The sequence below is a fragment of the Rhinoraja longicauda genome, chromosome 27, assembly GCF_053455715.1.
Source record: "Rhinoraja longicauda isolate Sanriku21f chromosome 27, sRhiLon1.1, whole genome shotgun sequence".
NCBI classification, from domain to species: domain Eukaryota; kingdom Metazoa; phylum Chordata; class Chondrichthyes; order Rajiformes; family Arhynchobatidae; genus Rhinoraja; species Rhinoraja longicauda.
The window spans coordinates 374634-402330 of record NC_135979.1 but is presented as its reverse complement, the minus strand read 5'-3'; the positions used below and the strand labels follow the sequence as shown (position 1 = coordinate 402330).

General features: G+C 47.2%; 1 protein-coding gene across 2 annotated transcripts; it reads left to right on the top strand.

Annotated features, from left to right (window-relative positions):
• Positions 1 to 27384, top strand: hdac1 (histone deacetylase 1). 2 transcript variants are annotated; one of them, XM_078423363.1, is made up of 14 exons: positions 1 to 80; positions 10155 to 10267; positions 14272 to 14389; positions 15420 to 15494; positions 17021 to 17159; positions 17611 to 17752; positions 19112 to 19204; positions 19413 to 19521; positions 20231 to 20371; positions 21812 to 21920; positions 22660 to 22790; positions 24717 to 24866; positions 25265 to 25322; positions 26732 to 27384. In XM_078423363.1, the coding sequence occupies exons 1-14, from the start codon at positions 26 to 28 to the stop codon at positions 26766 to 26768; spliced, it is 1470 nt and encodes a 489-aa protein (XP_078279489.1). In that variant the 5' UTR covers positions 1 to 25; the 3' UTR covers positions 26769 to 27384. The 2 variants fall into 2 exon arrangements, with proteins under 2 accessions (XP_078279489.1, XP_078279490.1); XM_078423364.1 differs by lacking the exons at positions 1 to 80; positions 10155 to 10267 and adding an exon at positions 11533 to 11656.
• The last annotated feature ends 313 nt before the right edge of the window (positions 27385 to 27697 follow it).

The following is a 27697-nucleotide window of genomic DNA, read 5'->3' as shown; positions in this document are numbered from 1 at the left end:
GCGGGGCAGCGGCAGCGGCGGCAAGATGGCGTTCACGCAGGCGGGTGGCGGCAAGAAGAAGGTCTGCTACTACTATGACGGTGAGGCGGCGGCCGGGAGCCCGGCAAATGGGGGGCCGCCGGTTAGGCTCGACCCCGGCGGCCTGAGGCATGGGAGAGCCCCCGACCCGGGCACTGGTGCCCCCCAGGCTCCCCCCCCCTCCCCCCCTGCACGTTAAAGGCTCCTCTGCTGGTGTGCAGTTGTTGTGGTCGTGGGGCATTGCCCCCTTGGGCTGGGACCCTTGCCCTTGGGCTGGGAGCCTTGCCCTTGGGCTGGGACCCTTGCCCTTGGGCTGGGACCCTTGCCCTTGGGCTGGGACCCTTGCCCTTGGGCTGGGACCCTTGCCCTTGGGCTGGGACCCTTGCCCTTGGGGTGGGACCCTTGCCCTTGGGCTGGGACCCTTGCCCTTGGGCTGGGACCCTTGCCCTTGGGCTGGGACCCTTGCCCTTGGGGTGGGACCCTTGCCCTTGGGCTGGGAGCCTTGCCCTTGGGCTGGGAGCCTTACCCTTGCCCTTGGGCTGGGACCCTTGCCCTTGGGCTGGGACCCTTGCCCTTGGGCTGGGACCCTTGCCCTTGGGGTGGGACCCTTGCCCTTGGGCTGGGAATCTTGCCCTTGGGCTGGGACCCTTGCCCGTGGGCTGGGACCCTTGCCCGTGGGCTGGGACCCTTGCCCTTGGGCTGGGAATCTTGCCCTTGGGCTGGGACCCTTGCCCTTGGGCTGGGACCCTTGCCCGTGGGCTGGGACCCTTGCCCTTGGGCTGGGACCCTTGCCCTTGGGCTGGGACCCTTGCCCTTGGGGTGGGACCCTTGCCCTTGGGCTGGGACCCTTGCCCTTGGGCTGGGAGCCTTGCCCTTGGGCTGGGACCCTTGCCCTTGGGCTGGGAGCCTTGGGCTGGGAGCCTTGCCCTTGGGCTGGGAGCCTTGCCCTTGGGCTTGGAGCCTTACCCTTGCACTTGGGCTTTGGGGAGGGTTGGTCCTGCTCTCGCCTCCCCCCCTCTTCAGTCTGAAGATGTCCCCCACCTGAAACGTCACGCGTTCTCCCCGGAGATGTACCTGACCCCCTGCGTTACTCCAGCACTTCGTGTCTATCTTTGGTATAAACCTGCATCTGCAGTTCCTTGTTTGTTCATCGAGGAAGCCTGGCCTGGAAAGACTATCTCTGCCTGTGGAGAATTGAGTGAAAGATATAGGAGGCATCAGCCTTGGCGATCTAAAGCTGCACCTGGGAGCTGCAGTCAGTGGGCTAGCTTCTGTGCACTTCTGTTGAAAGCTTTTTTTTTTTGTCCTTCATTCATTGCAAATTTGTGATGATAATTATGTTCATGGTACACTGAGTGTGCCAGATGGTTATCTGGGATTTGCAGTTTCCACACATGTAGTGGAAGGACGTGTAGGGAGGATAGCATCACATTTGGAAAGTGGTGAAATCATCGGACAAAGTCAGCATGGATTTACCAAAGGCAAATCATGTCTGACGAATCTTATAGAATTTTTCGAGGATGTAACTAGTAGAGTGGATAAGGGAGAACCAGTCGATGTGTTATATCTGGACTTTCAGAAGGCCTTCGACAAGGTCCCACATAGGAGATTGGTGTACAAACTTAAAGCACACGGTATTGAGGGTTCAGTTTTGAGGTGGATAGAAAATTGGTTGGCGGACAGGAAGCAAAGAGTAGGAATAAACGGGTCCTTTTCGGAATGGCAGGCAGTGACTAGTGGGGTACCGCAAGGCTCAGTGCTGGGACCCCAGTTATTTACAGTGTATATTAATGATTTGGACGAGGGAATTGAATGCAACATCTCTAAGTTTGCGGATGACACGAAGCTGGGTGGCAGTGTTAGCTGCGAGGAGGATGCTAGGAGGCTGCAGAGTGACTTGGATAGATTAGGCGAGTGGGCAAATGCATGGCAGATGCAATATAATGTGGATAAATGTGAGATTATCCACTTTGGCGGCAAGAACAGGAAAGCAGAGTATTACCTGAATGGTGACCGATTGGGAGAAGGGGAGATGCAACGTGACCTGGGTGTCATAGTGCACCAGTCATTGAAAGCAAGCATGCAGGTGCAGCAGGCAGTGAAGAAAGCGAATGGTATGTTGGCATTCATAGCAAGAGGATTTGAGTTTAGGAGCAGGGAGGTTCTGCTGCAGTTGTACAGGGCCTTGGTGAGACCGCACCTGGAGTATTGTGTGCAGTTTTGGTCTCCTAACCTGAGGAAAGACGTTCTTGCCTTAGAGGGAGTACAGAGAAGGTTCACCAGATTAATCCCTGGGATGGTGGGACTTACATATGAGGAAAGACTGGTTAGACTGGGCTTGTACTCGCTGGAATTTAGAAGACTGAGGGGGGATCTTATAGAAACATATAAAATTCTTAAGGGGTTGGAGAGGCTAGATGCGGGAAGATTGTTCCCGATGTTGGGGGAGTCCAGAACCAGAGGTCACAGCTTAAGGATAAGGGCGAAGTCTTTTAGGACCGAGATGAGAAAACATTTCTTCACACAGAGAGTGGTGAGTCTGTGGAATTCTCTGCCACAGAAGGTAGTTGAGGCCAGTTCATTGGCTATATTTAAGAGGGAGTTAGATGTGGTCCTTTTTGCTAAAGGGATCAGGGGGTATGGAGAGAAAGCAGGTACAGGCTACTGAGCTGGATGATCAGCCATGATCATATTGAATGGCGGTGCAGGCTCGAAGGGCCGAATGGCCTACTCCTGCACCTATTTTCTATGTTTCTATGTTTCTAACTACAGGGAAGAAAAGGTGGTGAATCTGTGGAATTCTTTGGCACAGAAGGCTGTGGAGGTGAAGTCAGTGGATATATTTAAGGCAGCGATAGATAGATTCTTTTATTCACAAAATGCTGGAGTAACTCAGCAGGTCAGGCAGCATCTCGGGAGAGAAGGAATGGGTGACGTTTCGGATCGAGACCCTTCTTCAGACTGATGTCGGGGGTGGGACAAAGGAAGGATATAGGTGGAGACAGGAAGATAGAGGGAGATCTGGGAAGGAGGAGGAGAAGGGAGGGACAGAGGAGCTATCTGAAGTTGTTCACAAAATGCTTGATTAGTACGGATATCAGAGGTTATGGAGAGAAGCTAGGAGAATGGGGTTAGGAGGGAGTGATAGATCAGCCATGATTGAATGGTGGAGTAGACTTGATGGGCTGAATGGCCTAATTCTACTCTAATCACTTATGATCTTGTGAACTGCAGATATGTTTTTTAGGCTGAAGATAGATAATTCGGAAGCGTAGTGTAGTGGAAGGAGTTTCCTTGATCCACTCTTCAGTGCCAATCACATTAGGGTAGAGTTAAACCAAATAAGCAAACACTACGGCAACTAAATTGTACCTCGTCTACACCTAATATTTTGGAATGCCTGCTTCAAGAGCATCTCAGCCAAAGTTCCCTTTGAGTTAAGATAGACACAATGCTGGAGTAACTCAGTGGGAGAGGCAGCATCTCTGAATAGAAGGAATGGTGTGACATTTTGGTTCGAGACCCTTTTTCAGACCTTTCTAGTTCAGATGAATAAAGCAAATGGTGGCATTTAAAGCTAGTGCACAATGCTGAGCATGATGGGTTTGTGTTCACCAGTGGTGGACCATGGATGTGGAGGCTTTGGGGAGGGCACAGTATGCTTTTACCAGAACAGTTGGACAAACCTGCAATATTTTCTTTGGAGCGACAGAGGTTTTGGGAAATCTGGTAGAAGTAAGTAAAGATAGGGTAGACAGTCAGAACCTTTCCCCCTGATGAAAATGGCAAAGACTTGAGGACGTAGCTTTAAGGTGAAAGGGACAACGTTTAAAGGACATGAATTCAAGAAGATGAATTCAAGCAACAATCTAACTCTTCTTTCATCTTTGGACAGGTTTGGATTTGTTTTAGATATTTAGTGTCAGTCTGAAATTTATCTGCATTTTCTCCTGCCTTTAGATTATTTCTGGTTCAGAGTCAAGTAGAATGTAGGGAGGTACTAGTAAAATATTTTGGCAGTATTTAGTTTGGCAAATGTGAGCAATATTTAGTGTAGTCTCCCGCGCCCACTCCACCTACTACTCTCAAATAATTCACTCTGGCTCCGGAAACCCAAAAGCACTCTTCTCTATAATAAACAAACTCCTCAGCCCCCTGGACACCATCTCCCAATCATTCACAGTTGACAAATGCACCACTTTCCTTTCATTCTTCCAAAGCAAAATAGACAGCATCTACAGCACCTTAACCACCAACGCACCTGCTCCCCCTCAAACCACCTGCCCCCCTTATCCTGTCAACCCCTGCCTCAGTTCTCCCCAGTCTCCACCACCGACCTCTCTGACCTCTTCACAGGAATAAAAACTGCCACCTGCTCTCTGGACCCCATCACCTCCAGCTTTGTCAAGGCCTGCCTTCCTGCTCTCTCTCCACTTATCATTGCAACAATAAACTCCTCCCTGTCCACTGGCATCGTCCCGCCATCCCTCAAAATCGCTGCTGTCACCCCCATTCTGAAAAAACCTGGTCTCAACCCTGACACCCCAAACAACTTCAGACCAATCTCCAACCTACCCTTTCTGTCCAAACTTTTGGAACGTGCTGTAGCTTCTCAACTCAAATACCACCTCTCTACCAATAACCTGTATGAAACTTTCCAATCCGGATTCCGCTCCAACCACAATACTGAAACTGCGCTCCTCAAAATCACAAACGACCTTTTCCTCTCCTCTGACGCTGGCAACCTCAACATCCTCATCCTACTTGACCTCAGCGCCGCCTTTGACACCATAAATCACTCCATTCTCCTCACCCGACTTGAAACCTCCTTTAACATCACCGGCACAGCCCTATCCTGGTTCAAATCTTACCTCTCTGACAGGCACCAGTTCATCTCCATTAACAACTGTAAATCCCCCACCGCTCCCCTCCCCCAAGGTGTCCCCCAAGGCTCAGTCCTTGGCCCCCTCCTCTTCATCCTCTACCTGTTCCCCCTTGGTCAATTAATCCGCCGTCATGGTCTCAACTTCCACTGCTTCGCCGATGATATCCAGCTCCTCATCTCCACCAAGTCAATCTCCACCACCACACACTCTACACTGACAAACTGCATCACTGAAATAAAATCTTGGCTTCAATCAAATTTCCTCAAACTCAACTGCAACAAATCTGAAATCATCATCATTGGTCCAAAAACGCTCACCAAATCCACCCAAAACTTCATCCTCAATATTGATGGTCTCCCAGTATCCACCTCCCCTCACATCCGGAATCTTGGAATCATCTTTGATCAAACCCTCTCCTTCGACAAACACATCAAACACATCACAAAGACAGCCTTTTTCCACCTCAAAAACATTGCCCGTCTCCGTCCATCCCTCTCCTCCACAGCTGCAGAAACCCTCATCCACGCCTTCATCACCTCCCGTCTGGACTACTGCAACAGCCTCCTCTATGGCTCACCCTCAAAAATCATCAGTAAACTTCAATACATTCAAAACTCCGCTGCCCGTCTACTCACCCACTCCCCGATCCGTGACCATATCACCCCCGTCCTTTACAAACTCCACTGGCTCCCCATCCCCCAGAGAATCCAGTACAAAATCCTCCTCATGACCTACAAAGCCCTCCATAACCTGGCCCCATCCTACCTGACTGACCTCCTCCACAGGCACACTCCCACCTGCACCCTCCGCTCTGCTGCTGCCAATCTCCTGTGTCCCCCCCATCCGGACCAAACTCAGATCCTGGGGGGACAGGGCTTTCTCCATCGCTGCTCCCACCCTATGGAACTCACTACCCCAAACCGTCAGAGACTCCTCCTCACTCACCACATTCAAAACATCACTGAAGTCTCACCTGTTCAGCACTGCCTTCAACCACTGACCGTCACCTCACCTTCTGTCTCCTTTTTCTGTTTGTTTACTAATTTATCTATTTATTCACTTCTCTATGTTCTAGTAATTCCTGTAAAGCGTCTTTGAGTGTTTGAAAAGCGCTATATAAATGTAATGCATTATTATTATTATTATTATTAGTCTGTGTTTAATTGATGGCAAAATAGTGGCAGAGAGGGTAAAAGCAGTGCTTGCTGTCAGGTCATTCATAGAGATTCAGAAAGGCACAAGATGTTGCGTATAGGAGCAAAGAGGTCCTTCTGCAGTTGTACAGGGCCCAAGTGAGACCGTACCTGGAGTACTGTGTGCAGTTTTGGTCTCCAAATTTGAGGAAGGATATTCTTGCTATTGAGGGCGTGCAGTGTAGGTTTTACTAGGTTAATTCTCGGAATGGCGGGACTGTCATATGTTGAAAGACTGGAGCAGCTAGGCTTGTACACACTGGAATTTAGAAGGATGAGAGGGGATCTTATCGAAACATATAAGATTATTAAGGGGTTGAACACATTAGAAGCAGAAAATGTTGGGGGAGTCCAGAACCAGGGGCCACAGTTTAAGAATAAGGGGTAGGCCATTTAGAACGGAGATGAGGAAAAACTTTTTCAGTCGGAGAGTTGTAAATCTGTGGAATTCACTGCCTCAGAAGGCAGTGGAGGCCAATTCTCTGAATGCATTCAAGAGAGAGCTAGATAGAGCTCTTAAGGATAGCGGAGTCAGGGGGTATGGGGAGAAGGCAGGAACGGTTGAGAATGATTAGCATGATCACATTGAATGGCGGTGCTGGCTCAAAGGGCCGAATGGCCTACTCCTGCGTCTATTGTCTATTGAGATGGCAGATGCTGAAGTCTTGAGCAAAAACAAGCTGTTGGAACTCAAGCTATGCAGCATCTGTGGGAGGGAAATGGAAAGATATTATTTAGGGTCAGAACTTTTCTTCAGACAACCCCACTCTGAAGAAGGGTCTTGACCTGATAACATTATACATCTCTCTCCATAGATGAGTTCCACCAGAAGATTATATTTTGATGGATTCAGATCTTGTCCCAGCACCAATGAAGAAATAATGCTCAAATTTCCATATGTGATTGATATTAATAATAATAATACATTACATTTATATAGCGCTTTTCATATACTCAAAGACGCTTTACAGGGATTTAGAGAACATAGGGAAGTGAATAAATAGATAAATAAGTAAACGAACAGAGAAAGGAGACAGAAGGTGGGGTGACCTTCAGTGGTTGAAGGCAGTACTGAACAGGTGAGACTTCAGCGATGTTTTGAATGTGGTGAGTGTGGAGGAGTCTCTGACGGTTTGAGGTAGTGAGTTCCATAGGGTGGGAGCAGCGATGGAGAAAGCCCTGTCCCCCCAGGATCTGAGTTTGGTCCGGATGTGGGGGGATAGGAGATATTGAGAAATGATTGTCCGTGCTGTGTTACCCTTTGTCGTATACCTGCTAATATTCAAACTGAGATACCGCCACACGTGTCTGGGGTGAATCATGGAGCACAAAGTAAGCTGCTGGAGGAACTCGGTATATCATGTGGCATCTGGGGAGGGGGGTGGAATTATCAATGTTTTAAACCAAGGCCCTGCATCAGGACTAATGCCGGCCTTCAACCGGAAACATCAATGGTTCCTGTCCCCATGGAATCTGCTTGACCTGCTGAATTCATTCAACCATTTGCTTTGCTCACGATTCCAGCATCGGCAGTCTCCTATTGCTGAGGTATTGTGTTCTAATTCTGAAAAAGATGCTTAAGTTGGTGTCATCCACGTTGCTGGAAATTCTGTGTTGTGTTGTGCTGCTCTGTGGAGAGAGCTGGAAAGGGTGCTTAAGTCTGAAGAGGGTCTCGACCTGAAACGTCACCCAATCCTTCTCTCCAGTGATGCTGCCTGTCCCACAGAGTTACTCCAGCATTTTGTGTCTACCTTTGATTTTAACCAGCATCTGCATTTCTTTCCAACACAAGAGTGCTTACATTTTCAGGGATTGGACAAATTAATTGGAGACTATTGAAACAGGCACACTGGGTAGAGAGTCGATAGCTTTGCCAGAAATGGACTTGAATGGTTGCCCTTTTCTTTCAAAGTACTTTTGTACCTTGTGGACGCAGCCCAGACCATCACACAAACCAACCTCTCCGTTGACTCCATCTACACCTCACCCTGCCTCGGCAAGGCCAGCAACATAGTCAAGGATGGGTCACACCCCGGCCACTCCCTCTTCTCCCCTCTCCCATCGGGCCAAAGGTATAGAAGTGTGAAAACGCACACCTCCAGATTCAGGGACAGTTTCTTCCCAGCTGTTATCAGGCCATCCTATCATCAACTAGAGAGAGGTCCTGAGCAGCTATCCACCTCATTTAGAAACCCTCAGACTATCTTTGATCGGACTTTACTGGACTTTATCTTGCATTAAACGGTATTCACGTTATTCCTGTTATCGTGCATTTCTACACTGAACAGCTCGATTGTAATCATATTTTGTTTTTCCACTGATTAGTTGGCACACAACATAAGCTTTTCACTGTACCTCGGTACACGTGACAATAAACTAAACTGAAGTCTGAAGAAGGGTGTTGACCCGAAACGTCACCCATTCCTTCTCTCCAGAGATGCTGCCTGCCCTGCTGAGTTACTTCAGCACTCTGTGAAACGTCACCCTTTCCTTGTCTCCAGAGGTGCTGCTTGTCCCACTGAGTTGGAATTTTAACAAGCGATGTTGGAGTAAATAAGTTGATTATTCAAGTATTCAGCTGAACTTGGGACAATGACATGCTTTATGGGCTGAGTTGTGTGGTGTACCTGGCTTGTGCAGCCCCCACACCCTCTCACTCCCAAATGTGGTCCTGTTATTCGAAGAATTTCTAGGCATCTTTCCTCCTTTACCTGCATATTCGTCAAATTATCGTCAAATTCCTGTACTCCATGATGCATGACATGAAAAGCAATCCTGAAGTTGCAAAATCAAAGCAAAATGTTGAAAATACCCAGCAACCAGAGCAGGTCTCATGAAGTACCTTCTCCCGACTGTTTCCTGCCATCTGCAGGCTGGACTCGTCCCTGCTGTCTCTAGTATTATTGTAGAGGCAACATCCTGTTATTCACCCTTACTGTTCCATGTGGCACTCTTGTCACTGTTATCAGGAAGGCACCTCACCACCATGTAATTGGATGTGATGAGATCGCCTATCTGCTCATCCAACTAATTAATAGTCACATAAGTAGTATAAGAAAATAACTGCAGATGCTGGTACAAATCGATTTATTCACAAAATGCTGGAGTAACTCAGCAGGTCAGGCAGCATCTCGGGAGAGAAGGAATGGGTGACGTTTCGGGTCGAGACCCTTCAGTCTGAAGAAGGTCTCGACCCGAAACGTCACCCATTCCTTCTCTCCCGAGATGCTACCTGACCTGCTGAGTTACTCCAGCATTTTGTGAATAAATAAATTAATAGTCACAATTGCTTTCCTGTCCATCTCTCTAGAGGTGTATAAGATCACAAGAGGAATAGATTGAGTAGATGCACAGAGTCTCTTGCCCAGAGTAGGTGAATCGAGGGCCAGAGGACATAGGTTTAAGGTGAAGGGGAAAAGATTTAATAGGAATCTGAGGTGGTAACTTTTTCACACAAAGGTTGGTGAATCTGTGGAATTCTTTGCCACAGAAGGCTGTGGAGGCCAAGTCAGTGGATATATTTATGGCAGAGATAGATAGATTCTTGATAAGTTCGGGTGTCGGAGTTTATGGGGAGAAGGCAGGAGAATGAGGTTAGGAGGGAGAAATAGATCAGCTGTGATTGAATGGCGGAGTAGACTTGATGGGCCGAATGGCCTAATTCTGCCCCGATCAGTTATGATCTTATGATGCATGGAACAAGCTGTCAGAAGAGGTAGTTGAGGCAGGGACTATCCCAACAGATTAAGAAAAACAGGTTTGGAGGGATACAGACCAAATGCAGGTAGCTGGGATATGTTCGCTGGTGTGGGCATGTTGGGCTGAAGGGTCTGTTTCCATGCTGTATCACTCTGACTCTCCTCACCACCCCCTCCCCTGCCCCCACCCCTGCCCCCTCCCCTGCCCCCTCCCCTGCCCCCTCCCCTGCCCCCTCCCCTGCCCCCACCCCCAAATATTTGGGTCCCCCATGACAAAATACTTTTGCAAACTTGCTTCTGAAGAGCCTTTCCATTTGCGTCCATGCAGCCTGTTCTAATGTTATTTTTTATTAATGCAGGTGATGTTGGAAATTACTACTATGGGCAGGGTCACCCAATGAAGCCACATAGAATCCGAATGACCCACAACCTGCTGCTAAATTATGGCTTGTACAGAAAAATGGAAATCTATGTAAGTATCGTTATGTAGAAATTGGTTAGCTTTGTTTGTGCAGTACATCCTTACACCATGTTCCGTCTGATGTAATGAGGTGCGCAGAGATATTGGGCAAAGATAGTTATCTGCCCACAAAGATCACGTGGCCGTTCTAACGGCTGCTGGCTTGCTGTGGGAGTGGAGCTGTAAAAGTTTAAAGTGGGACAACACACACATACAAAACAATTAACAATCTGACCGTACACTAATAATTAAGTCAAGTCAGACTAGTGCCTGTAATGTCTTTTACAAACCCAATCAAAAGCTAGTTTTTCTTTAAAGCAGCTGGTTTGTTTAAATCATCACTGTTCGTCCAACCGACTGTAGATTTTGAAAATTACCTGCTGGAGTAACTCAGTGGGTAAGGTATCATCTATATCACCTATGGAGAACATAGACAGGTCATGTTTCAGGTCGGGACCGTTCTTCAGACTGATTTTATTGGGCGGGGGGTGCTGAGAGAGAGGGGAGGCAGGGCAACGTCTCGTGAGTAATAGGTGGATATAGGTGAAGGCAGACAGGTTGGTTAAAAGCCATAAAAGACAAAAACTATGAGATAGGGATAGAAGAGATGCAAATTGTGAAGCCTGGGGAAGGAATATAGATGGAAGGGGGGTGAGTTCAGGTGAGGCACAAGACGTATGATTTCTCCCTCGCCTGTATCCACCTATCACTCGCTAGGCTTTGTTCTGTCCCTCCTTCCTTCCAGCTTCCCCCTGCCCCCGACAATCAATCTGAAAGAAAGGTCCTGACCTAAAACATCACCTATCCATGTCCTCCAGAGGTGCTCCCTGACCCACTGAGTTACTCCAGCACTTTGTGTCTTTTTTGTAAACCAGCATTTGCAGTTCCTTGCGTCCAATTGTGTAGATTGATTCATTGTGGTTCAGATAAGTGGAAATGTCAGTTTGCTAAACTGCAATCCTATTTATTTTTGCCCCAGTATTTACGAACTGGCCACTGTAACAAGCAGACTAATGAATAATAATAATAGTGTGTTCTGAATTGCTGATTAGCCATGTTGTACCATGTGTGTAACAGAAATATTAAATTTAGCCATTAACCCGTCATAATTTATTTGCCATTTAATGGCAGGGTTCCTCTTGAGAGCAGAGGTCAGCCGAGCATCCAGGGGGGACTCTGGTATTTAGGAGATGGCTGGTTTTATAGCTGACAAAATGTCATGTTTTCTTCATGTCACCGTTAACAATTAATTGCATTTGATTTGTTTTACTACTTGTAATAAAGATTTAAATAGCAGCAGCAGTACATAGTGAAGTAGCTCGAGATGCTTGATCTGGTAACCAGGGCCGACTCGTGTGTTGCTGTGGGACTTCTGGTGCAGTAATTATGAGCGTTTTGGAGGTAAATGCATGTGTGCATTTATTTGTTGTCGTGAACCATGATAAGATGGGACATAAAGACCTCTGAGTCCATTGTGAGAATACTGTCTATCTTCAACAGCTATTGGATTGATATTGCTGAAGAAGGGTCCCGACCCAAAACGTCACCTATCCATGTTCTCCACAGATGCTGCCTGACCCGCTGAGTTACTCCAGCACTCTGTGAAACGTCACCTATCCATGTTCTCCAGAGATGCTGCCTGACCCGCTGAGTTACTCCAGCACTCTGTGAAACGTCACCTATCCATGTTCTCCAGAGATGCTGCCTGACCCGCTGAGTTACTCCAGCACTCTGTGAAACGTCACCTATCCATGTTCTCCAGAGATGCTGCCTGACCCGCTGAGTTACTCCAGCACTCTGTGAAACGTCACCTATCCATGTTCTCCACAGATGCTGCCTGACCCGCTGAGTTACTCCAGCACTCTGTGTCTTTCTAGTACTGCTTTCCTACTGCTTTATAATTTGTGCCTGTGCAGTGTTTGGATTGAGATTCCCAATCGGGTGGGGGTGAATGGTAAAGAGTGTAATGCATTCCAAGCTATGTTGAATTGTTTAAACAAAATCAGCAATTGATATGTGCATCCTGGTCCCAAATAGATGAGTTGAATGTCCAGGTAATCTCTTCCATTGCTGGTGGACTGCTACATGATGCTGTTTGCTTTTTGTATGTAGTCATTAAAATGTCTTGCATCTGCTTAAATGAACAGACATTTAGTATCACACTCAAGCCGGGCACCTGTGGCAAAGCTGTAATTCCTCAGTGCTGCGTATGTTGTCAGTGTAGGTCATCATGTTTGGTTAAGACCGACGCTCTTTACCACTTGCACTCTTGCTAAGGCATGTTCACTTGTCTCCTGAAAAGACGGCATGTATTGATAGGCAAAGGGGAAAGGCAAAGACTGGTGAATCGGAATGTGGAGAGCTGGGGGAAAATGACACGAACATATAAAATGTGAGAGAAATACTGGAATTCATCAAGAAGCAAAGTATTAGTGAACAGGAAATGTGTCCGTGGTGGTAGCAAGGATATTATTACAGATCGAGCTTTAGCCAGTAAACTGAAGACAAAGTAGATCAATGAAATTAAATGTAATGTGTAGTTCAAGGTATGAAATTTCACTTAAGCGTGTCAGTAATTCACTGGCATCGTGTTGGCATGGACATTGTGGGCTGAAGGGCCTGATCCTTTGCAGGATTGTTGTATGTTTGTAGCTGGGGTCGTGATGCAGTGCGAGTATGCATGCCGTCAGAGCCGCACAGCATTGGGAAGGGCTGGTGCTTTTGGAAGTAATCCCAACACGTTGTCCAGAGTGAAGTTGGGACTGTGGATGCTGGAGTGTAGCAGAAATGTAGAACATCAGAGAGCATTCAAGCCGTCTGGTCCTTGCTGCTCTGTGAGGGATGAATCGGAGTTAACTCCAATTCCCAGCTCTTGCTCTGGTCACTTCCATTCTTTGGGTGACATTTCTTTTTCCCTCAAATCCCCTTCATCCTTTCATCAAGTAACACGCTGACGTATCACTGCCTTTCCTGCAAAGGTTCTTTCTGTTTTGGAATCTGTTTTGTACCTCAGTTAAATCTTCCACCAGACCATGACAACAAGCCAAAAATTGTCTGTCTCTGCCTGCTTTGATTTCTAGCACCAACACATTGTTTATGTAATGCGCAAACCAGATCAGTCGTGGCATCTTTTACCTAAAGTTTTAAACCTTTCTGACTTCCTCTCCGCACGGGGCCCGCTCTCCCTGCACCGGGCCCACCCCTGCCCGCACTGGGCCCACCCCTGCCCGCACTGGGCCCACCCCTGCCCGCACTGGGCCCACCCCTGCCCGCACTGGGCCCACCCATGCCCGCACTGGGCCCACCCCTGCCCGCACTGGGCCCACCCCTGCCCGCACTGGGCCCACCCCTGCCCGCACTGGGCCCACCCCTGCCCGTACTGGGCCCGCTCTCCCCGCACTGGGCCCACCCCTCCCCGCACTGGGCCCACCCCTGCCCGCACTGGGCCCACCCCTGCCCGCACTGGGCCCACCCCTGCCCGCACTGGTCCCGCTCTCCCCGCACTGGGCCCGCTCTCCCCGCACTGGGCCCTCTCTCCCCACGGGGCCCGCCCTCCTGTCCACACGGGGCCCTCTCTCCCCACGGGGCCCACCCCTGCCCGCACGGGGCCCGCTCTCTTGCCCGCACGGGGCCCGCCCTCCCCACGGGGTCCCCTCTCCCCGCACGAGGCCGCTTTCCACACGGGGCCCGCTCTCCTGCCCACACCGTGCCCATTCTCCGCATGGGGCCAGCTCTCCTGCCCGCACGGGGCCCAGGTGCATGTTTTGGCCATCGCTCCTATCCGTGCTGTTACCTTGAGGGATCTGCAGCCAACACCCTCCTATTGCTCTGCTTTCTTGTCCTGTTTATTGTGCATCCCCTTTGCCTTTTATGCAAAGACATTATCTCAGACCCTGCTACAAACTTATTGCTCATGTTTTAAATGTTACCAGAGCCCTGCTTTCTGCCTTTGTGTTCCTAGCAATCCAAAATGTTTGAATTGTAATTGAATGATAAAGATTTCTATTCTTTCAAAGCGCCCACACAAAGCTTCAGCTGAAGAAATGACAAAGTACCACAGCGACGACTACATCAAGTTCCTGCGGTCCATCCGTCCAGACAACATGTCTGAGTACAGCAAGCAGATGCAGAGATGTACGTTGGCCTTTCCTTGTTTAGTTCAGCTCTAGGATTTTGCATTGAATTGGTACAAGGAAACATAAATAAACCTGATAATTTGAATAATATCTTCCGTTTATAAATGCGACCTTTTAGCTTTCATTTTTCCGAATCCCACAGAGGAAAAGCCCAGGGCAATGGAGAACGGGTTTACAGTTTTCCGAATCCCACAGAGGAAAAGCCCAGGGCAATGGAGAACGGGTTTACAGTTTCAAGCTGTTATTGGCCATTATCATCTAGTGTCGTTTCTGTTTCATTCTGATATGAAATATTTATTATTGTTGTCCTTTATCAAATCAACCATTGCATATTGCTTTATTACAGCGTATGACTATCAGTTAAAATTGACATTATTGACATAGCAACAAAATTAATAGCTGCTATAAATTATTGAAATAAATTTTAATGGGAACAGCATTTTAAATGCCTTTACGCAACCATTTTATCTGCACAGTTTCATTTTGTATGCAGTGGTGGGTAGATCATCTCTGGATTTGGAAAGATCTCACTGAGCTTTGTAAAGAACATTAATGAGAATACCAACACCAACGTTTCATTGATAACAATTATCAGTGTTATGACTTTCCCTTCTCTTGAAGTCACTGAAATGTGGGGTTTGTTTGCAGACTTTGATTTTGCATCTTGCAAGTGACGATCAAATGGCCGGTTCACCATCTTACCCCTACTTGGAAATCAACATAGGGAGTGAGTGTTTAACTGCAGGCGTAGGCCATCAGTGAATCCTTGCACTTTTCATTATTCCCCATTTCTTTAATCAAATCGGTTGTCCTGCTGAATCGGATTCATGCTGCAATTATCTGTACTTTCCATTGAGGTAGTGGCTTGCAAATCAGCCTTGTAGTGAACCCCACTGCCAACCTCTGGCAGAAGACAAGGCTTACTATTATAATGGAGATGTTTTGTCCAAGTATATATTATTTATCACTCAGCATTGCTGTGGATCTGTCTCTTGTAAAACTGCATTTTAAAACTTGTGTTTTGCCAGTCAATGTGGGAGAGGATTGCCCAGTGTTTGACGGGCTCTTTGAGTTCTGCCAGCTGTCCACTGGAGGTTCAGTCGGTAAGTGCCGTTACACACAGCTTGAAGCTCTGTGCACAGATCATCACACCTCTCATCTCACTCTCGCCATCATCCTCTCTCAGAGGAGTATGAAAGTCATGACGAGCACAGATCAGATGAATAGCCGTGGTCTTTTCCGCAAGTAGGAGAGTCTAAAACTAGAGCTTTGGGATGAGAGGGAAAAGATTTAGAGGGGGCTTGAGGGGCAACTTTATTGCATAGAGATGAAATGTACATGGCAGGGATGGGTACAATTACAACATTTAAAAGATACTTGGACGTGGATGGAAAAAGTTTGGATGAACATAGGCCGAGTGCAAATATGTGGGACTAACTTAGGTAAGCAAATTCATTAGTATGGACAGGTTGGGTAGAATGTCTGTTTCTGTGCTGAATAGCTCGACAACTGCGACAGTGCAAATCAATGCTCCTGTTTATTGACCCCCTCCAGCAACACCAGCAGGTATTGACCCCCTCCAGCAACACCAGCAGGTATTGCCCCCTCCAGCAACACCAGCAGGTATTGCCCCCCTCCAGCAACACCAGCAGGTATTTATCCCCTTCAGCAACACCAGCAGGTATTGACCCCCTCCAGCAACACCAGCAGGTATTGCCCCCTTCAGCAACACCAGCAGGAATTGCCCCCTCCAGCAACACCAGCAGGTATTGCCCCCTCCAGCAACACCAGCAGGTATTGACCCCCTCCAGCAACACCAGCAGGTATTGCCCCCTCCGGCAACACCAGCAGGTATTGCCCCCTCCGGCAACACCAGCAGATATTGCCCCCTCCGGCAACACCAGCAGGTATTGCCCCCTCAAGCAACACCAGCAGGTATTGACCCCCTCCAGCAACACCAGCAGGTATTGCCCCCCTCCAGCAACACCAGCAGGTATTGCCCCCTCCAGCAACACCAGCAGGTATTGCCCCCTCCAGCAACACCAGCAGGTATTGCCCCCTCCGGCAACACCAGCAGGTATTGCCCCCTCCGGCAACACCAGCAGGTATTGCCCCCTCCGGCAACACCAGCAGATATTGCCCCCTCCGGCAACACCAGCAGGTATTGCCCCCTCAAGCAACACCAGCAGGTATTGACCCCCTCCAGCAACACCAGCAGGTATTGCCCCCCTCCAGCAACACCAGCAGGTATTGCCCCCCTCCAGCAACACCAGCAGGTATTGACCCCCTCCAGCAACACCAGCAGAGACGAGCAGGAACTCTGGGCCAATTCCCTGTTCATCTCCACTGAGCCCAAAGGAACATCTATTCTAAGAATGATTAACTTAGTGCTAACTAATACTTGAACATCACCATTTGTCTACTAGTTTAAACAGGGTGTATGTGTATGTCAAAATATAAATACGCTGGCCTGAAGAGATGTCATGAATGAAACATTGTTATTGCAAACACTTCTTTCCTTATTTAATGTTGCATGAACAAACTACTGTTATTTCAAGTTACTTCTTTTTGTGTGATGTATGTTCCATTATATCAAATGGAATGAATGCACATTTGCTAATTTCTGCAGCCGGAGCGGTCAAATTGAACAAGCAACAAACAGACATTGCTGTCAATTGGGCTGGTGGATTGCACCATGCAAAGAAATCGGAGGCGTCGGGCTTCTGCTATGTGAATGACATTGTCCTGGCCATTCTTGAATTACTGAAGTGAGTACGTCATGTATGGGACTCTGATACATCACACGTTGTGTGAACTAGAGGCACTTTGTAATCCTTTCTGGGCCTCGTCGCCTCATCATGCCTGTCCCACGTTCGGCTTCCATCAGGAGCGACGGTTGCTTGAATTCAGTTCAGTTGGCATGAAGTGGGAGTTGCCCCAGCCGATGCTTGGCTTGTGTCCAGGAGTGCAAGTTAATCAGTGAGAGGGGCAGAATTAGGCCATTCGGCCCTTCAAGTCTACTCCGCCATTCAATTATGGCTGATCTATCTCTCCCTCTCGACCCCACCCTCTAACCCCTGACACCCTTGCCCCGTGGCCTTACCCAGTGCAAGTGGCTTTACCAAGAGGGTATTAACAAACCAGCCACATTTTTAAGCAGCTTTAAGCAATTTTTTTAATATCAAATCAATTTGGTTGAAGTATTTTCTGCCATTGAAGGTATCACCAGAGAGTGCTTTACATCGACATTGATATTCACCATGGCGATGGCGTGGAAGAGGCTTTCTATACAACCGACAGAGTGATGACAGTCTCATTCCATAAATATGGTGAATATTTCCCTGGTACAGGAGATCTCAGGGTAAGAAGTATATTGCATAGTGTGTATTTTCATGCCTGGCCTTCTCAAAAGTTACACATTTGATGTGAATCTAACAATGGGTTTGGGGGTAAGAAAAGGGTGAACTAATATAAAAATGCTGGAAATACTCAGCAGGTCAGGCAGCATTTGTGGAGAAAGAAATGGGGTTGTCAATTCATGCAACAACGTATTGCAGTGTCATTATCTGTGTACGTCCGTCTCCACAGATGCTACCCGGCCAATCTTGTTTCTTTTTGCTAGTATTTTGCTTTTATTTCAGTTAGATCGCATCTGGGAATTATGGATTATAAAAAGGTGTGCTTAGTTTGTTTTTGCATTATGGTTGGTGCAGATGGGGGTACTGTTTAGCTTTTATTAAATGGTAATTCTTCATTTATTAATAAATATTTGTTCTTGTAAATTCAGAGTGAGTCTAATGTGATCCATAACTAAATAACTAAAGTCCAATATCAATTCCAGGCAGCTTTTATCCATCCTTTTAAAATAATATGGAAAATTAAATAATTTAATTGAGTGGCCAGATGCTTTGGAAGTGGGTTGGTAGAAGGTAGGTGTGTGTCGAGGTTGCCAGAGTAATGAGGTTAACATACTGTGAAGGGACTACAAGGATGTTTTCTGTGGGTTAAAATGAATGGATAAGCACATGGAAAATGCAGTTTAATGTGCAGAAAAGTGAGAGGGAGAAACTGGGGGAAATGATGATAAAGATGGGAATTAAGCAAACAGACCAAAAACACAATTAACAATGTGTGTGTGTATAGAACCCATAAAGAATTCTGATCTTATAAATGGATGGTCTAGATTAAGTGATAAATGTGTGCTCCACATTGGCTGGGATACTTAGTGAGTTTAGTTCAGAGATACAGCGCAGAAACAGGCCCTTCGGCCCACCGAGTCCATTCCGACCAGCAATCCCCGCACACAGGCACTATCCTACACACTGGGGACAATTTACAATTTTTACCAAAGCCAATTAACCTACAAACCTGTATGTCTTTGGAGAGTGGGAGGAAACCGGAGCACCTGGAGAAAACCCACGCAGGTCACAGGGAGAACGTATAATCAGCACCTGTAGTCAGGATGGAACCCGGGTCTCTGGCACTGTGAGGTGCCAGGATGGAACCCGGGTCTCTGGCACTGTGAGGTGCCAGGATGGAACCCGGGTCTCTGGCACTGTGAGGCAGCAACTCTACCGCTGTACCACCATGTTGTTGCCTCTTTATTAATATGAACATAAATAATATACCTTTTCACGTTTGTTAGTGGTACATTGAGACAACTTCTCCGATTGTATTCTGCATTGGCATGAAGCTGATTTGTGGTTTTATTGCTGCCTAGGACATTGGTGCTGGCAAAGGCAAGTACTATGCTGTGAATTTCCCATTGAGAGATGGAATCGATGATGAATCTTATGAAGCCATATTCAGACCTGTGAGTATTTTCATTAAATTCCAACTACAATTTTCCAAACCTCTTTTTCTTTGTGGGGCGTTTCTTTGCATGAATGCCTATTGTACTCAGGGTGGACCATTGTATTTAAGTATAGTATTATCTGATCTGAATAGCATGCAAAACCAAGTCTTTCACTGTACCTTGGTACACGTGACAGTAATAAAGCTCAGCCTCTCTTCCTCTGCAGATTATATGCAAGGTAATGGAGATGTACCAGCCCAGTGCCATTGCCTTGCAGTGCGGTGCTGATTCTCTATCTGGGGACAGACTGGGTTGTTTTAACCTCACTATTAAAGGTACCGTCATCAATCTTTAATGTACGTGTATGGCTGCACATGAATGTGTGGGCTAAGGCAATACTGGGCTGATGTTTATAATTTATTTTGCCAGGGATGTAAGAACAGGTTCATCGTAGTTAATGAGAGCTCTGTAAAGTTACTTTGCACCCACTTGTATGTTGTGAAGGTGGAACATTATCTGAGTATTGTTGGCTCTCTGTCTGGTGTAAGTCACCATTCATCCCAAGCTGTGTGGTGCACTCGAGTGCACATACACAATGTTGCTTCATGCCTGCAGCGCTGCCTTGTGGAGGCAGCAGGTTATTTTGGGGAGTAGTTGAATTGACTACCAGGGTTTTGTTGCCTTGAGTTCCCAGAATGGTCTCTCCAGTAACTGAGTTATTGGAAGTAATTGTGGCTGGCCTTAAAGCTGCATCCTCTGAGTGAACTTTGCTGGGGCTGGGTGTAGTTGGACGTATCTGCTCTACCTGATGTGGCTGCAAGTGTACCTGGTCTGCCTGATCTACCTGTGGATGTACCTGTTGAATGAATCTTCTGGGACCAGGTAGATTCAGGACAATGTTTTATCATGGCTGCACTGCTGATTCTGTTGATATTGATATTACTGCAGTCTTCATAATCATTTTGTCATTGTGCAAAGGCAGGCTTCATGAAAACGAAAAATCACGGTTTAGTAGGAAATGCTAATTGATGTTTTTCTGACCAGGACATGCCAAATGTGTTGAATTTGTCAAGACCTTTAACTTGCCGATGTTGATGCTGGGAGGAGGCGGATATACAATTCGCAACGTAGCTCGGTGCTGGACATACGAGACCTCCGTCGCTCTGGATTCCGAGATTCCAAACGGTAAGCAAGTTCTCTGGATATGCATGGCCCCAAGCTCCATGTTAGTTTCCATTGGCACATAGAACAGTACAGCATGGGAACAGGCCCTTCAGCCCACAGTGTCCATGCCAGTCTTGATGCCAAGACTAACCCTTATCAGTCTGCTCATTGTTATTGTCTAACAGAGCGAGCGACTGACTGACAACCATGTATGTGACTCGCACTGTTTGGTATCTGATCAATATATCGGTGTGCTACCGAGTCAGTGGATGTTACGGATGTGATTGTGTTGGGGGATTCACCAGGATGCTGCCTGGATTGGAGGCCTTTAATTATGGGGCGAGATTGGCTGGGCTGTGTTTATGTTCTCTTGAAGCAAGGGGTGACCTTCTGCACAATTAGAACAGGCATGAAGAAGATAATATATTTTTCCCAGGAGTGGGGTGTCTAAAATGAGAGCGTTGGTTTAAGGTGAGGGAGGATTTCTTGAGGGGATCAGAGAGGGAAGGTTATCATCCAGGATACAGGGCACCTGGAAGCTGCTGCCAGAGGTGGTGGTGTCACTGCACACAGTCACAGCATTTACGAGGCAACTAGACAGGCACGTGCACAACCATGGCAGGGACCACGATGGACCTGCAGGGACATGGGAGGGATATGGATGACCAGCCTGGACACAATCGGCTAAAGGGTCAGTTCCTGTCTGACTGTAATCATCTGACTAAACGCTCCAGTGAGTTCCAGGCGTTGCCAATGTAACCCAGTGAACCACGGTGTTGGTGCAGCCCCCTGATGCCTCACGTTCCCTTGGTGCTTGCTTCATTCCAGGTGGGTAGTGGAGAGGGTGGTGTGGTATGGAGGGGGTGGGAGGGAGGGCAGTGGCCATGTGAGGGTGGAATAGGGTGTGGAATGCAGGCAATTGTCAGACAGATTGACGGAGCACATGTTTTTACACAGTGGTTAGGGTCTGGAATACAAAGCTGGGTATGTGTGTCGAGTCAGATCCCATTGGTGTTCAGTAAGGGAGCTGTGGAAGTTTCTGAAAGGAAAGCATTTGCAGTGTTGTGACAGGGCAGGAGATTGGGACAGGCTGGGTTCATCCCTGCACGGTGCGAATACACCGATGGGTAGAATGGCCGTTTCCTCTACCCCGACCACTCCATGAGTTGTGAATTCCTAAGTTATTGATTTTGGGTGAAGATTAATGTCTTATTGGCCTATATTGTAATAATGCGGTGTTTTGAACTTGGACTCGATGTTGTGAAGGGGAGATTTATGGCTGGCCCAGTGAGTACATTCTAACTGACCAGCTGAAGAGGTGAAATACCGACTGACCATCAGTTCATTTTCTCAAGAAGTGTATAGAGTTTTGCAAACACGTTGTTGCAGTTTAAAAGCAGAAAGTGGTGTTGGCTTCTAAACCTTGTGCTGGCGATGAGTACATTGTGTTTTGTATTTCAGAACTGCCGTACAACGATTATTTTGAATACTTTGGACCTGACTTCAAGCTGCACATCAGTCCGTCCAACATGACGAACCAGAACACCAATGAATATCTGGAGAAGATCAAGTATGTAGTCGATGAATGGTGCTGTAGTGTGACCTCTGTTATTTGCATCAGCAGTTTGGCACTTTCTCAATGCACTGCGCTTGATAAGTTGCAGATGGGTCTCAGATTGAGCGGCTAAAATGTCTCTTGCAAATGGGTGATAACATTAAACTATCGTTGATGATGATTCTGGCTTCCCTGCTCTTCCCACCAGTGCCTTGGTTTGTAAAGGAAACCCCCGTTAGGCTTGTATGGGACGATGCTGAGACACAGGGAGGAACAGTGAACCCTTGCACTACATGCCTACAATTTCCTACATGGTACGAGGACTGATGGATAAGGGAGTTCAAAACATGTAATAGGCAGAGTACTGGTGTAGAAGCAGGGAAGCTAAACGCAACCACTGGAGTAGCGGGTCAGGCAGCATCTGTGGAGAACATGGATAGGTGACGTTTCACAGAGTGCTGGAGTAACTCAGCGGGTCAGGCAGCATCTCTGGAGAACATGGATAGGTGCAAAGTGCTGGAGTTACTCAGTGGGTCAGGCAGCATCTGTGGAGAACATGGATAGGTGACGTTTCACAGAGTGCTGGAGTTACTCAGTGGGTCAGGCAGCATCTGTGGAGAACATGGATAGGTGCAAAGTGCTGGAGTTACTCAGTGGGTCAGGCAGCATCTGTGGAGAACATGGATAGGTGCAAAGTGCTGGAGTTACTCAGTGGGTCAGGCAGCATCTACAATAATTGTTTGTAAATCTCCAGGCAGCGTTTATTTGAGAACCTGCGGATGCTGCCGCATGCACCGGGCGTTCAGATGCAGTCGATCCCTGAGGATGCCGTGCCAGACGACAGTGGAGATGAAGAGGAGGAAGATTCTGACAAACGCATATCCAGTGAGTCCTGGTGTTTATTACCTTGTCTTAGATTGGCGGCAGCAGTTCATTCCAGTATTTGTTTAGCTGACACTACCCAGCTTTACGTCTCGTTGGGTGGGCTACAAAGTAACCTACTGAGGTGACCTCTCTCCATCCACTAGACTTACTGCAGCCCAGGGAAAGTCAGCAGGTGCAATCCCTTGGAATCTCTGGATAAAGAATGGGAATGCTAGGTTTGGTTTGTCCCATTAAAGGACACAGTGCTGGAGTAACGCAACGGGTCAGGCAGCATCTCTGGAAAACATGGATAGGTGACGTTTTAGGTGGGAACCCTTCTTCAGACACAGTTGTCCTGACCCGAAATGTCACCTATCCGTGTTGCCAAGAGATGCTGCCTGACCTGCTTAGTTACTCCAGCACTTTGTGTCGCTTTGTGTAAACCAGCATCTGCAGTTCCTTGTTTCTGTGTATTATCCCTTTGGAGATATGGAGATAGTAAATTATCATCATGTAAGTCAATATCATTCACATTCTGTACAGGGCTGTTTCGGTCACCTGATTGGATGAATGTGCTGAATACATGAGACATGTGCCAGAGTTCAGCACCTCCCTGGTATTCTACTCTTCACTGGCACGTTTAGATTTTGTTGTGTTTTTGTGAGTACGTGTTAGATACAAATATCAAGAGTTTTTTGCACCTCAAGAACAATACCTTGTGGCTATTGGGCACCCGGAAGATGCACCCACTGACCACTGGTCTTTGGAAGGAAAGAGCTGGATCTGGGGAAGTAGGGTTGTTCACCTGCACCTGCCATTCCAGGTGGTTTAAAGTATTCAAAGGATTTCAACCCAAGCCTAACTTCTAAAGGGTGTAGCCTTTACACAGTCCCAGAGAATGATGAGGGGGGGACGGGGGGGACGGACGTGTGGGTGGAGAGAGCTTTGGGCATCTTCCCAATGTGTACCTGCTCCACTTTCCCACTGATAACTAGCGTTGACCAACTGAAGGCTTCCTTGGTCAACACTAATTATCAGTGATTGGCAAATAATCTGGATCCGGGATAGACAATAGACAATAGACAATAGGTGCAGGAGTAGGCCATTCAGCCCTTCGAGCCAGCACCGCCATTCAATGCGATCATGGCTGATCACTATCAATCAGTACCCCGTTCCTGCCTTCTCCCCATACCCCCTCACTCCGCTATCCTTAAGAGCTCTATCCAGCTCTCTCTTGAAAGCATCCAACGAACTGGCCTCCACTGCCTTCTGAGGCAGAGAATTCCACACCTTCACCACCCTCTGACTGAAAAAGTTCTTCCTCATCTCCGTTCTAAATGGCCTACCCCTTATTCTCAAACTGTGGCCCCTTGTTCTGGACTCCCCCAACATTGGGAACATGTTATCTGCCTCTAATGTGTCCAATCCCCTAATTATCTTATATGTTTCAATAAGATCCCCCCTCATCCTTCTAAATTCCAGTGTATACAAGCCCAATCGCTCCAGCCTTTCAACATACGACAGTCCCGCCATTCCGGGAATTAATCTAGTGAACCTACGCTGCACGCCCTCCATAGCAAGAATATCCTTCCTCAAATTTGGAGACCAAAACTGCACACAGTACTCCAGGTGCGGTCTCACCAGGGCCCGGTACAACTGTAGAAGGACCTCTTTGCTCCTATACTCAACTCCTCTTGTGGTGGACAGTGAAATTTGTCGGCAGTCTAAATGCTAACAATATTAACAAAATGCTGGAGTAATTAAGCAGGTCAGGCAGCATCTCGGGAGAGAAGGAATGGGTGACGATTTGGGTTGAGACCCTTCTTCAGACTGATGTCAGGGGGGCGGGACAAAGGAACAATATTACACTGACAATATTAACAACATCAACTCGATGGTGCTGAGCGATCCTTCACGTTTCCATTGCCCTGTTTGTTTTGCTGACAGTCCGTGCTTCAGACAAGAGGATAGCTTGTGATGAAGAGTTCTCTGACTCTGAAGACGAAGGAGAAGGAGGCCGCCGCAACGCTACAAATTACAAGAAGCTAAAGCGTGCCAAAGTGGAAGAGGAGAAGGAAGGAGAAGAGAAGAAATCAGGTTGGTGGTTGTGAGCCTACTGTTTGAATACACGCACTGCACGCCTCCTTGGCACGTTGGTAATCAGTGAGTGAATGCCCACTCCACGACCTGGGCCAGCACTGCACCTGCTCACTGCACACTGCTCACTGCACACTGCTCAGCCCAGTGACCAGGTCAGCGATCGTCACTCTGTGTGGCCCACGATCAGATGGCCCACGATGAGGTCAGCTGTGTGTGGCCCACGATCAGATGGCCCACGATGAGGTCAGCTCTGTGTGGCCCACGATCAGATGGCCCACGATGAGGTCAGCTCTGTGTGGCCCACGATCAGGTCAGCTGACTGACTTCTGCTTCTGTGCCTGAGCAAAAATGTTTGGCAATTCAGGTTCAATTATGGTTTTTTTTTCATTTTCTAGATGGGAAGGAGGAAGAGAAAGCCAAAGATGGTGTTACAGAGAAGTTGGAAACTAAAGGGTATGCTGCGTTATTTGTGTGTAAGATATTCCAGACTCTCCTACGGCGCAAGAATAAACACTTCTCAAAGTTGTCATTATTGTTCCTTTCCTGGCGTGACATTGAATTATATTATCTCCCCCTCTGTGCCTTGCGCAATATGTTTGTTTGGCCTTAAGTCATCTCTTGCATCCTCTCTGGGATGCTTTTAACCCATCGTTTACCCGCATGGTGGCCTGCCTGGTGTTTGTCATTACGTTGTTCTATGCATATTGTCATGCTCTATCAACATTTGTGTTTGCATATGCTCTGTCTTTTGCATGCCTTTATCCTGCACATTGCCACTGAGCGTGTAATCCACGTTACATCTGCATTTGGTTTTATGCGTGTGCACTGACATCTTCCATTTGCATTCGCTGTCTGTCTCACGCACACACCTATCCTTGTGTATCTTTGCCTCTGCGTCCCAGTGCCTTGCTGTGTAGCTGCCTATCTTGTGTATCTTTGCCATTGCGTATCGAGCCTTACTGTGTAGCTGCCTATGTTCCCTGTTTGGAGGGTGTTCTTGCCCTTGTATTCAGTTCCTCCTGCCTAGTGTGTGTTGTTGCAGCAGTGACAGGGCCTGGGGCTTGGATGGGGTGGGAACCTGCCAGGCAAACTGATAGTTAATAGCTGGGACCAGTTAGATTGGTGGACAGTTACCTGTAGAATTGTTCCAGTTTTATATATGAAGTTCTACTATAATCTGTAGTTGCAAAATATGATAAACCACAAATTGTGTGCACATCCTAACTAAGCCATGAATTATCAAAAACATTAATGATTGGATAGAATTTACATTTCAATAGGTCTATGCGGAGGCTGTTCATTCTCCTGTTGGATTTGTTCAGCAGGTATCTGTGCTGGCGACTAATGCCATTTCACTGGGCAGGCAGTGACGTTGGCAGCACATCGGGAGATGGGGAGGGCCAACCCATCGGTGAATATGAGTGGAGGGAGGGAGGTGGTAGGTAGCAACAAAAGGCTGTGGTGGTGTTCAAGGGCAGGTACATAGACCAGGTTAGAGTGTACCTTGTGTGGACCTGGATGGTGTTCACAGATGGTTAGTTAGTTAGTTAGTTAGTTGGGAGATGAGCAGTTGCTTTCCCAGTAGTCTGGAAAATTAATTGGAGTCATTGGAAGTCTTGCAGTTGTACAGCGAGGAAACGGCCCTTGGGCCCACGGGCCCACTTGTCCATGCTGACTGAGATGGATACCAGGCTGGTCACATTTTCCTTCATTTGGCTCATTGTTCTGAACCCTCCCTATCCTTATCTCTCCCAATGTTTTTTAAAAGTCGTATCCACTTCCATGCTGGACTGCAAGAATGCGACAATGTTAACTGTGTGGTTTTGTGCAATTCACCAACTCTTCATGTGCTTTCCCCCTAGAATTAAGGTGGAAGAGACAAACCCGAGCAATGCATAAATCAAGATGGAAAGGTGTCGGTCGGCTCCACTACATGCAGCAAGGTCACTGTAGCATAGCATTGGTAAATGACCCTAGAAATGCTTATTTTTTTACAAGGTACAATGGACCATGTAATTTATTTGTAAACACAGTTTTGACCTTGGAAGTTGTTTAATCTGTGATCTAAAAAAAGTTAAATTGTTAAGTGAAGTTGACAGAGGGATTGTTAACCCTTTCCTGTATTTTCCAGTGTAAACAAATGGCATTTGTTGACTCCTTTGCCCGATCAGTATTTGCTGAGCACACACCAGTGTTAGGTTGTTGAGGACAGCTGACTTGCATTTTTACTACCCATAATGTACCATTTGTATTCTGTGAAAGTACTGAGAATCATGTAACCCCTCCCATGTTATAAGTAGTAATCAGATGTATGAGATGAATATTCTATTAATGTTTTTTATATATTATAAACTGGGTGAAATCAGTTGACTTCTATTCTTAGGCTCCTTAAGGAAAGGTTTTCCATTTTTTTAAAAACTTTATAGTATCTTATCGCCCTATTGAAACATGGGTCAGATGCGTGTGTTTTTTATCTTGCTGCTTGTGAATTAAGTTTATTTCATGACCTTTTTTGACCAAAACTTAATTAAAATATTCACTCAGACTGTGATTTGTGTTGTTCTGGAAATGTGACTCTTCAACTTTGAGCGGAGGTGGTAACACAACATGAACCACCAAAGGGTTGAGAATTACTGTTTCGGGTTTAAACCAGTATCTGTAGTTCTGCTTCTGAACACTGGAGGGTACTGCTGGGCTACAATGAAAGAATTCTTCCCGAGTCAGATACAATACTGTACATATAAAATGCTGGAGTAACTCAGCTGGTCAGGCAGCATCTGTGGGAAATTTCAGACATACCGTCTGACCTACCACAGCACTTTGTCTCT